An 11,719-nucleotide genomic window follows, 5' to 3' on the forward strand; every position below is an offset into this window, starting at 1 on the left:
CATGTAACTACTCAGTAGCGACGTGGAGATGTTGCCTTCATTTTAAAAAGAAGAAAACCAGGACGGTGGCTGTCGGCTCTGCTCATCGGTGTTGTGTGTTCGTGGCACCCCCCGGCTCCACACGCTCCAATTTTCAGGTCTTAATTGGTTATTTGGGTCACCCATTACACAAACATGGCTGTTTTATTACATTGCTGTCTCTTTGTGCTGTTGCAGAGCCTTAGATTAGGCAACAATGCCGTGTGCCCTCCCTGCTGGTCAGGTCTTCATGGTTAGCTTGCTTCGCCAAGAAAAGGTGCTTCATGTTTTTAAGGTGCTTCTCGGCTGTAGCCTTCTAGCTGTACATGGTTTAATGGTCCTGCTGAAATGGTGTTCACAGCTCCCCACCCCCCTCCAGACATTCTCTGCAGGGTGGTTAATTAATGCGTTAGCATGATGCTTTCCACACTTGCTTTAGCTGTGCCTGTCCATTGGCGATAGCTGGATCTTTGTGAGAGAGGGGCGACACTGATGTCTTGTAGTGTGTTTTGTAGAAAAAAACCGTTTGCATGCCACACCATGCACACTAGCTGTCTGGAGACAGTTGTCTAGAGAAACGGCTGGAATCTCAGCATCCCTGAGAACAGGTCAACTTGGAGAACAAGAGCAATTGTGGTAATTTTTAGTCATATTAGCCACATCAGCCAATGGTGCCCTTGGTTTGTAATCGGAAAATAGAAAATTCATTTGAGGAAACCTATATACCTGCAATAAGTAATATGCATAAGACTAAGTAATATCTAATGAAGTATAAGCTTAAGTAATATGTAATCCATACGTCTTGCCAATGCCAATGTTTTTAAGATACATTTCGATAATGGTGTTGACATTGTATAGCACTATATTGGTGGTACTAAATATGGCATATGCATGCAATACATGAGACTTATTATCATGCTTTTTTCTTTTAAGTGTCTTCACAAAGAAAATGTAAGGACTTTTCTTACTTTTTACTTTCTGAACATGTTTCTCATGATATTTTTTTCCAGCTCACACATGCGATATTTGTTGTTTATCTTGCATGTAATATATATGCAATAAATATTTTATCCGGTTAGTTCATGGTAGTTGACATTTCACTGTAGTGAACCCTAGCACTCGGTGTTTGTGAGGGCTTCTAATCTCTCTTTAATTAATGAGCACACAAGCTTCTGGAAGTCCCAGTGTTGACGTGGGTGGTCTTGTCTTCAGTCTGGGTCTCTGCCGGCACTGCATGCAGTTTCCAATCCAGAGTGCTGTGCTGTTCTCTCTCGTGCGCTCTCTCTTGCGCTCTCACACACACACACAGACTCTCTCTCTCTCTCTCTCTCTCTCTCTCTCTCTCTGCACATCTTTGAAGCACAGTCTCTTGAGTAACTCTGTAATTAGCAAACAGTTCAGGAAAAGCAAGCAGCTGGCTCTCTAATGCTCTCCTCTTTCTCTGCTCCCACAGCTAAGCCACTGACTCATACAGGGATATCTCTCCCCCGCCCTCTCATGCACACCCACTCATCCCTGCTTATACACACACGCACGCGCGCGCACGCACACACGCACACAGGCACACAGACTTTCAGATTTGTGGCCTGTTCCCTTCTGCCCCTGACTGACTGGCCGAGGACATTGGTTAGCCTCAGGGGCAAATAGGTTCGTTTTAGTGCATAAAGATGTGCCGCCTCATCCACTCACATGCCGGTGTGCTGAGCTGGTGAGACTTTATTCCAGAATGCTGTGGCCGCTTGCTTGCTTTGCTCACTGCAACCTAAGGAGGTTGGGTGGCTGTGGCACTCCTGGGTTTCTTGAGGTTTCAGGTTCATTCTAGTGTTCTTTGAGAGCCAGGTACAGGAGCTGAATGGCAAAAGCTGTCTGCATTTATGGTAGGACGCAGTGCAAGTTATATTCATGCCCTTATTGATCTCAGCATACGGACAAACTTGGCATCTGAAACCTCTGTTTTGCTTAGCTAAACAGACACGGTTGTGAGCATAAACTGCCTCTCCAAGTAATCAGTATTGTTTGAGAGTATTAATTCTTGGTCCTAGTGCTGGGGACAGCTTTCCAGTAATCAGCCAGGCAAGCTGCCAGCAGTATTGTTAAACCATACTATATAATATATAAACTTGCATTGATGGATTTTTTTTACATTTAATCTCTGATATTTCTCAACAATATAGAATACTTACTTCTACTGTGACATTTTTAAAAAGACAGTAGTCATATACAGTTATTGGAATTATTAAAATTTTAAACTATATAATTATTATGAGGTTTTTACATTGTAGTATTAAATGAAAGCCAATAACCATCCCCAAACTTTAGATACCACTGCAGTACAGTGACGAGAGTTGTAGCTGTAGTTTTCAGTGGCCAGCTGAAAGTGTCTCCCCCCCCCCCCCCTATGAGAAGAACGTTGTACTCTTCCCCCATGCTGGCTCTGCACATCTTCCCATGTTTTGTGCATTATGCACGAAGATACTCAAATAGCCTCACAGATCCACTTAAGATTGGGGATTCAAAAAAAGTCTTGAAAAGTTCATTTAACTTCTACTGCAAATGAATAATTTTCTCCCGTATATAAAATATTAATTCTTCCTCCAATTTTCGGACATTTGGTGAGCTTATTCATTAGTGTATCCATTTGGCTTGAAATATTTTATGGATGAAATTAAAACGCTGGGACCAGCTCTTTTGCCATATAAGTATAAAAATGATCCATCTACCCCATCTATTACATTTGGTGTCCGGAAGTAACTTATTCTAAGGCAGACATGCCAAACATTTTTCCCCCCCTCTAGTTCTTATTTTGAACTCTTGGATCCAAAAATAATCTCACCACAAAGACGAGAGAAGAAAGTGTCATGGCGGCTGGCAGGTCCTGTGCAGGCTCTTCCCAGGAATGGCAGCTAGCCATGCCAAGCACTCGGATCAGAATATATGAAAAGATTGACGACACTGCCTTTATTAAAGGAATGATGACACTGCATTTATGGGTTTCCCGCCCACAGGACCCCAGGCCTCTTTGCCAAACCTTATCCAGTCACATTTTAAGAAGGATTTAACTGCAAAGTCGCTCATAATAAACTGAAACCCCCTGTGAGCACTGCCATTTATTTTAATGAAGAGGGAAATGATGAGGGGACATTTAGCAGCAAATATTATACAAGCATACAAGGTCACCAAGCAGAAAAAAACCATCTAAACAAAACAAACTGCCTGCACTTTTTATATACATTTGATGTTTACTGATATTAAAAGTGAAAGGATATCCTAGTGGATTTTTTTTTTCCCCACAAGACCTTCCACCCACTTCCTGGTTTTGAAATGAAACTCTTAATAGGATGTTTTTATTCTTACTGATCAGGGAGCATGTTTTGCATCACCTGCTTTGCCTGATCTAAAAGTTTGAATGCTTGCCGCAGTATTTGTCTGTAAATAATTTTCTACAGTGCACATGGTCATTTAGTCGGTTCTGTCTCCTGCGGGTCTCAGAGTGTGGAGGCGGTGTGCACACTGTACCGCTCCTTCCAGGAAGATTCGGAAGGACTAATGGAGGATCGGAAGGGCAGTGCGGTACCGGAGGCAGCCCTGCTTAGGCCCTGCCCACGGCACATGTCAGTGACGGAACGACTGCGAAAGGTCATCCAGGAATTGGTGGATACGGAGAAATCCTACGTCAAGGTAATGGCTGCCAAAAACCAAAGCGATCCACTATTAGCACAGGTACAAAAACGGATGGCTTTAAAAACCAGTCTGTTGGATTGCAGTTCATGCTGTCATCTTGTCAGTTTTCTCCGTAGAGATTTAACTTTGTTGCTGAAATCTGATGGGTTTTTCTTTGTGTATTCATTTCAAATAACCGACATTTTTCTTTAATATTTTTCCTTGATGTCCACTTGCAATAGTTGTGTGCATTTATGTTCCAAAAGCATAGTTAATTTTTACACGAGCATTTTCCAACTTCTCTTCAGCCACTTAGAATTAAACTGGCTCTTTTTTTTTTTTTTTTACTGAATCCTTAAGGCAGGTATAAGAAAAACGAGCTCTGTTCTGTATTGTGCTTCATTCAGAAAGGTCTCAGAGCTGAAAAGACACCTCAGGAATGCAATGTAATAGGGTGGGGCTAAACTGCTATAGGCTGAATAGTCTTAATATGTATGTGAGTTTGTTTTCGTGACATCAGACAGTGATTTTCAAAATGGGCTGCAACTTAGATTCCATATAAGAATGTGTGGACTGAGGGAGTAAATGGTGTGTCTTGAAATTTTAACATTATAAATTATACATTTACTTGGAATTCAGTTTTTTATCATCGGGGCTCTCTAAGCTATTTTCACTACTTTTGTGGTCTCATGTATACCAACACTCTTAAACTATAATTTCTAATGGTATCTTAAATACCAAGGAGCTTTCTACTGCCAGTACAGTATCTTAAATAGTTGATGGATGTTTCACTCATCCCCAGGGGACAGGTGATTGATCTTTACCTCCCCAGGTAAAGAAGCACCTCAGATGTCAGAGCTCATCTATTTGCTGGATAACACCAGACCCCGGGGGTGGACATGCAAAAACACAGGGGATGCCAGCATGCCTCATCCATTTTTCTCGCTGCATCTCGTTGATGTTGCTAGTGAACCCTGTAATAGCATTAAACCTGTGTTCTCATGATGTGCTCCCCCTAGTTAACGTGTGTCTGGAAAACACCTGATTATTCCCGCGACGGGTGGTTTGTGAGGGGTGGGCAGAGGTAGTGGTGGTGGGGGTTGTCCTGCACTGGGGCAGGAGCCATTTGCCTGTGATGTGCTGCGTTGGCACTGGTGGGCTGCTATAAATCAGCCTAATGAGAATATCCAGGCTGGCACAGTGACAGCCTGCCAGAGCCTTAACAGGGCCACAGCACATGGAGCAGACCCAGCGGCCTCAGCTTGCGGGGTGTGGCAGGTGTTGGTGTGGGTGTATGGTACCGCTTTGAGCTCCTCGACCTTATGGCTACAGCAGGGATGTGTGGAGATACTGAATTAGGTGAACGTTTCTGATCTGTATGTTTCAAATGGCTAGAAAAAGAGAGTAAGAGGGGAGATTTTTTATGGTTGGAGGATTACCTATGCGCTAGTCTCATTATAGCCAGGGACTGTGTCTGGAATTACCCGTGTACAGGCACACAACTGATTTCTTCTCCTCTCGTTAGGACCTGGCCTCCCTTTTTGAGATCTACCTGAAGCCTCTGCAGAAGGAGACGTTCCTTACACAGGATGAGGTAATGCCAGGATATCCCCAAGGAGAGATCAGTCAATAAGCAGAGAGGAGTGGGCCCTATTAAAGAGCCATTAACACACTAAAATGTGCCCTTGCACCAAGAACACAGACTTAAGGAAACAAGTTGCTAAGTACCAATGCTTCTGATAACTGTAGCCTACTCACAAACATTAAGTGCAGCACTTTAATTTGAGTCACTGTTCTAGTTGAGTCCATTCCATATTTACAATTCCACTTCACATGCTTTCAATGTTTAATCCAGAGGTTCTCACTGGGAGATGTTGATTACCTGGCTGAGGGGTGACTGCAAAAATAGTTTTACTTGGTCAGACCATGTGAATAAAGACTAGTTGTGTTGGTGTTACAAAGTTGCTTGTTGTCCAATTCCAGATGGAGAGTTTATTTGGTAGCCTTCCGGAGATGTTGGATTTCCAGAAGGTTTTCCTGCAGACCCTGGAAGAGAGAATTGCTTCCTCACCAGATTTTAGCACTCTGGAGACCCCTGTGCAGTTCAAGGCAAGAGGCACTGCAAATGCAGTTGATCACATGGCACTACTGCACCAATAAAATTTCACATTCGGGAAGTCATTACACTTGTATAAAATTTCAGCATAATAATGATCAAACGTGAATAATGAATTGGAGTGGCAGCAGCATATTTTAATATTTAAAGCAAGAGTAAGGCGTGGTGTGTGTGCTTCTGTGGGTTTGGGCTGCTTGTAGGCTGTGAGTGTGCAGTCAGTGATGGGAGGGATCATGGTGGCGAGGGAACTCTGTACGGTCAGGTCCCCAGTGCATGCAGCACGCTTCAGGATGATTACAAAATCTCTCTCGCTGTGGCTCAGAATGGTTGAACAATGCCCTGTTTTATTTTTAACACCCTCTCTGAACCTAATGATTCAGCACTTGTGATATAACACCCTCTTGCTCACACTCTCTCTCTCTCTCTCTCTCTCTCTCTCTCTCATTTCAGAAGCTGCTTTTTTCACTGGGTGGATCATTTCTCTACTATGCCGATCATTTCAAACTCTACAGTGGCTTCTGTGCAAACCATATCAAGGTCCAGAAGGTTCTGGAACGAGGTACCGCATGCCATACTTCAAACTCAGTACATTCAGATTTCATGTGTGCGAAAGCAAAACAGAATATTGCTGTGCCTTAAAAAGGCATGATGAATTTTGGCTCTGGCCAGAAAATATGTGTAGCTACTTTGGTTAAATGTATGTGGTGGTGTTAACTCTGTGTGTTATTTGTATGTGTTGCATTAGTAGGCATCAGATGTGTATGAGGGTTTATACCTGCATGTTGAGATCATGCCCCAAAACCAAACACACCCACAAATTTTAATAAAAGGTCAAAATGGGTTTTTTGGCCTCCCGGCAGAATGCCTGCACTATAATAGGCACAGAATCATTAAAAGCTTAAAGTACAGTAATTCTGAGAGTTCTTCACTGTGTCTGAATATAAATGTTGAACTTAATTTATGCTTGCAACATTGGCCTGGTTTTGTGAACCGGGCAAACTGCCCAGTGCAGAATGAATGAGAGTTGGCTGGCTAGCTCATATAGTGGGGCAGAGTGGGGTGGGGGAGGGGTGCACCCCAGTGGCTCTTTAATGTGTCCCGTCACAAGATCAGAGCAACAGTCCTGCAGATACAGAAATGACACTTTAATGGGCCAGGGGTAAGCCTGCTGCTCCACAAAGCCCCCGTGCTGTAGTACTGCCTTTGGGTGGGGCCTTGCTCCTCCTCCCACAGTGCACTCGCAAGGCGAGTGTGTGGGTGACTGCTGTCAGCAGTCTTCGTAATTACACATTCTCACATACTGCATCTGTTGTGCCAAGAGTTCTGCTTGTGCGGCGAGTGTGCGTGTGTGTGTTTAAGTGCGTACTTGTTAATTGCCTGCCGATTACTATCTGAAGTGTCAGTGTGGCTGTGGTGTGGAGTGCCTCAATAATTGCACTAATAGTGCGTCCTGAATTGCACGTGTACACTCCTAGTACTTCCGGCACTGCAGAAGGGGAGGTGTCACCCAAGCCCTCCGACAGCAAAGCCGCGCCGTCCCTGTTTAGCGCATGCTGCAGCAGTGAGACGCGACATGGTCCCAGCGGTGCGCCCTCCGGAAAGGGCCTCGCGCACACGTTCCCAGGCATCTGCAGCATTGCCATTTTGTTGCAGGGATCGGAAAGTGGTGGGGGTCGTGGGGGGTAGAAGTTGCACGGCCTGTGCTGCCTCCTCGTGGACGCGTGATGCGGCACGGATGGCGGACAGAGCCCGAGGCTACGTGCCTGCAGCTGTAGCGCAGTCCTCTGGGGTCATAAGGCTTGAACACGATGCGGGTTTTTCTGTGTCTCCAGCTAAAACGGACCGAGCCTTCAAGGAGTTCCTTGATGCAAGGAATCCAACCAAGCAGCACTCGTCCACACTGGAGTCCTATCTGATCAAACCAGTGCAGAGAGTGCTGAAATATCCCCTGCTGTTGCGGGAGCTGGTGTCTCTGACTGACACGGACAGCGAGGAGCACTATCACCTCACAGGTACACGTACACACACACTGCAACGTTGCTAAAAAGGTGACCACAACAGCCTCTCTTTTTTGTTTTGATATTGTAGTTTAGCTTTGCATAGAATTCAGTATTGGCGTTTTTTTTTAATTCTGAATTTTGCAAAACAATGTGGTGACACCTAATTATTCTGAGGTAGAATTACGTACGTGCCCGTTATCTGTACCCTCATCTCACCTCAGTGTACTGCAGTTATCTTACAGTGACAAAGTGGTAATGACTGTTACAGAGGCCTTGAAAGCCATGGAGAAGGTGGCCAGTCACATAAATGAGATGCAGAAGATCTATGACGACTATGGTGCAGTGTTTGACCAGGTGGTGGCGGAACACAGTGGCCCAGAAAAAGAGGTACGTCCTGAAGCACACTCCTGGTCTGACACTTCCCAGACTCCTTTCCAAAAACCCCTGGGTAGCATTTTCCCTTAGTAGCATGACATTAAAAAAAAAAACTTTAAACATTAGTCTTTCTGCCTCTTAGGTCACAGAGATTTCCATGGGAGAGTTTCTCATGCATTCCTCAGTGATCTGGCTCAACCCCTTCCAGTCTCTGGGACGGATGAAGAAGGAGCCTGAGCTCACCGTGTTTGGTCAGTGTGCACATTCTCACGCATGGGCTTGTTCTCTTAAAGGTCACGGGAGCAACAGGCTGGCCTACTGGTCGACAGCAGGCTGAGGTCCACTCAGCGATGCCAGCCGGATGCGGCTAGCGCCCCGGCAGATTTGTAGTCGTGTTATTCACTCGAGGACCCCTGAATAATCTTCTCTTTTTTGGAGACTGAAATTTAATCAGAAATAAAAGGTGCTTGAGAGCTTAAAGCTAAGTGAATGGGAGCTTAAAACTTGGTGAATGGCTCCTCATAACTTTCCCATAACTCTTTTCCACAAGACTATGCAACACAGAAGGTTCCCTCAGTGGAATTTAATGTCAAAGATTATGTGATTAAATTAGCTCTCTAAAAGCAAATTATAAGAGAGCTGTATTTGAGAAAGACAGTAATTCAGTTTAGTTAACCAGTGAATTGTTTGAGGTTTTTTTGTACTGATTTGCTAGGCTTTAATATAAAAAAACTTTGTCTTTAAATTACTGTTTATAGACTTTATGAAAAACGTGTAGGATTTGTCACGTGTCAGAAGTATGTTTCTATCATTGCACATTCCGCAAGCCCTCCCTGCACAGTGCTGTGGCCGCACATCTTCTGAGCTCATAGTCAATCTTTTTTCTTTTTTTTCCCCCCTCATCAGTCTTTAAGAAAGCAGTGATACTGGTCTACAGAGAGAACAAACTTAAAAAGAAAATGGTGAGTGTCCTCACCCTCACACCTCTGTCTAATGGGTATATGTGGCAAAATAATCTGGTGTATTACCATGATCATTCGTGTGTGTGTGTGTGTGTGTGTGTGTGTGTGTGCACGCGTGAGACAGAATGTTCCACGTGCAGCCCACTCTCAGGGAGATCAGGACCCCTTTAAGTTTCGCTGGCTGATCCCTCTGTCGGCACTGCAGGTCAGACTAGGAAACACAGCGGGTAAGAGGCTCTCCACCGACCACCCCTCACAGACAGGGGCTGACTGGATGTAATAAGTAACTAATGCTCATTGTTTAATTCTGAGCACAGAAACCAACTGCATTTGGGAGCTGATCCACACCAAGTCTGAAGCAGAGGGCAGACCAGAAATGGTGTTCCATCTGTGCAGCAGGTAGGAGGCAGCTTTGCATTTCTTAGATGGTTCATTTATACATGATATGGAACAACAACAAAAAAAAAAAACAAACAACATCTTTACACTCTCGTTTAGCATGCCAGAGTGCAAAATCAACATCGTCAAGGTGATCCGCTCCCTTCTGCGCGAGACGGCGCGGCGGGGCATGCGCAAATCTGAGCGCTCGGCTGAGAAGACCTGCAAAGGCCGCTTCACCCCTGTACGGAGTGCCGTGCCGTCCTCAGCCAGGCTCGGTTAGTCTCCTCCTTCCCGTCACCAGCCTGCGGGCCTGCCCTGATGTAGCCCTTCCATCTTGGTGCTCAGTGCATGATGATAGCTGTACAAGCAGCGAGTGACGAGAATGACTGGACCCGATGGTTGCAGCCTCACTTGAGAAATCTAACAGTGGTGTGGGTGTACATGTGCGTACGTGTTTCCGCAGGTTCCTCGCGAGCTTCCTGGCTCTGCAGCAAGACCGTAGACGTCCATTCCCTTGCCCAAAGTAACCGACTGAAGCCCCCTCTCCTTGATTCAGACTCAGCGAGCGAGAGTAGTGGCGCGCCAAGCGGCGGAGCCCCTCCTCCAGACCCGCCCTCCAACAGCCTGCCCGCCCCCCTCACCCAGCCTGCCCTCGGACACGACAACACGAAAGAATCCCACGTCCTCAGTGATGACGACGACGGCGGCTTCAGTGAGTGCCTGGGCCGTCCTGAGACCGCTCCTGATCCGATGGAAGCCCAGTTCCGTGAGCTCCGCCTGGCCGAGGAGACGTCCCGGGCGCCGGCACCTCGGGCACAGCCCGAGGGTGCTGGGGAAACAGACCCAGACCCAGAAACAGATCCACCCGATAAGCGGCGGGCTCACCCACCCCTGCAGCGGGCTCACTTCTGCCCAGTGCGAAGGAAAGTCGGCGGGGGCGACAGCAGTTTACGCCGCCGCCAGGGGACACTAGTGAACATGCGTCAGCACAGCCGCTCTCTGGACAGCCAGTCGGAGTCGGCGCTGGCTGGCATGGACCTTACTGCGGTGCTGGAGAGGGAATTCAGCGTGCAGAGTCTGACCTCGGTCGTTAACGAGGACTGCTTTTTTGATGCTGCCACCAAGGGGCCGGAGAGTGGTGCCACATAGCTTCCTGCTTCAGTATCCTCTCTGACCCAAAATGAACTCTGCCCTTTCAGTGAGCAAATAATGCACTCCGTGAGGACTGAGCTGTGCACTGAATGCCTGGCCTTCTCCCCTTGTCCCCAATGAAGCTTCATGTCCAAAAATGTCCTTCCGAATAAAGTCCAGTCAATTAAAATCTTAAAATTAATCCATCAGTTGTTTGTAGTTTCACAGTGACCGACACCTTTACTAAACCTGTTTTTAAACTGTATTCTACTAGACAGTAGTCACTGCCCTTGGTTTTTATTTCCTTTTTTTAGGCATCACTAATGTGACTTTCCCCTTGATTCCAACCTTTTCCACTGATGCAAAGTCAGTCAGTCCGCTCACAGCTCGCGTTCGTCTCCAGGCGGAACAGAAGTGGAAGTCTCTGAAACGGCTACAAGAATAAGTCCTCCTCTGCTCTGCCTTGCTGTATTTGGTACACCGTGTACCTGTTTTTGCTTTTTAGCTTTTGCTATACTTCTATTACATCAGAGCGGCATCAGAGTTTTTAAGCATTTTATTATTTATTGATAAGTTTATACTTCTTTTTAATAGGAAGCCACACCACAGGTTAAGATTCAAATTAAAACTATGTACACAGAATATGTGCGGCTAATATGGTCGTGGATCGTCATGTAATCGGTCTGGTCTTTTCTAAGACAGCTGCCGAAACGTGACCAGTGTACAAAGTAGTCGAATACTGTCGGTACTATTTAACTCAAATGTGTTGGGTACTTGGACAGTTCGGGGTTTTTTTTTAATGTCCAAATATGTATAGTATTTTTTTCATGAATATTTAACTTAATTTTTAAATGTTGTATATTCATTTGACATTGCTAGGTTTTAAAAAGTGCTGTAAATGTAATAAGAACAGTGTCTGAAAAAGTAGTCCTACAGAAGGTTTTCTGAACAAATAAATATTTCTCTTGGTATTTTAATCCCAGTGACTGTGGTACTTACAATGGATTTAATGAGTGTCATGTAGACAAATGCTTGCATAACGATGTTTTCTGCGTCATGGTTGTTAAGGCAGTTGC

General features: G+C 45.4%; 1 protein-coding gene across 5 annotated transcripts in view; it reads left to right on the forward strand.

Annotated features, from left to right (window-relative positions):
• The window catches only part of tiam2a (TIAM Rac1 associated GEF 2a), a 54,525-nt gene extending 42,905 nt beyond the window's left edge, over positions 1-11,620 (forward strand). For all 5 annotated transcript variants that reach the window (XM_027001486.3, XM_035533174.2, XM_035533173.2 and 2 more), the window contains 12 exons: positions 3,508-3,696; positions 5,204-5,272; positions 5,662-5,787; positions 6,245-6,353; positions 7,627-7,806; positions 8,063-8,181; positions 8,312-8,420; positions 9,076-9,131; positions 9,256-9,358; positions 9,449-9,530; positions 9,630-9,787; positions 9,976-11,620. In XM_027001486.3, the coding sequence (XP_026857287.3) occupies positions 3,508-3,696; positions 5,204-5,272; positions 5,662-5,787; positions 6,245-6,353; positions 7,627-7,806; positions 8,063-8,181; positions 8,312-8,420; positions 9,076-9,131; positions 9,256-9,358; positions 9,449-9,530; positions 9,630-9,787; positions 9,976-10,661 (1,986 nt within the window). In that variant the 3' untranslated portion in view covers positions 10,662-11,620. The remainder of the gene's footprint in view (positions 1-3,507; positions 3,697-5,203; positions 5,273-5,661; positions 5,788-6,244; positions 6,354-7,626; positions 7,807-8,062; positions 8,182-8,311; positions 8,421-9,075; positions 9,132-9,255; positions 9,359-9,448; positions 9,531-9,629; positions 9,788-9,975) is intronic.
• Positions 11,621-11,719: the final 99 nt, after the last annotated feature.

This window comes from Electrophorus electricus, chromosome 10, assembly GCF_041902795.1.
Source record: "Electrophorus electricus isolate QZ-2024a chromosome 10, ASM4190279v1, whole genome shotgun sequence".
NCBI lineage: Eukaryota > Metazoa > Chordata > Actinopteri > Gymnotiformes > Gymnotidae > Electrophorus > Electrophorus electricus.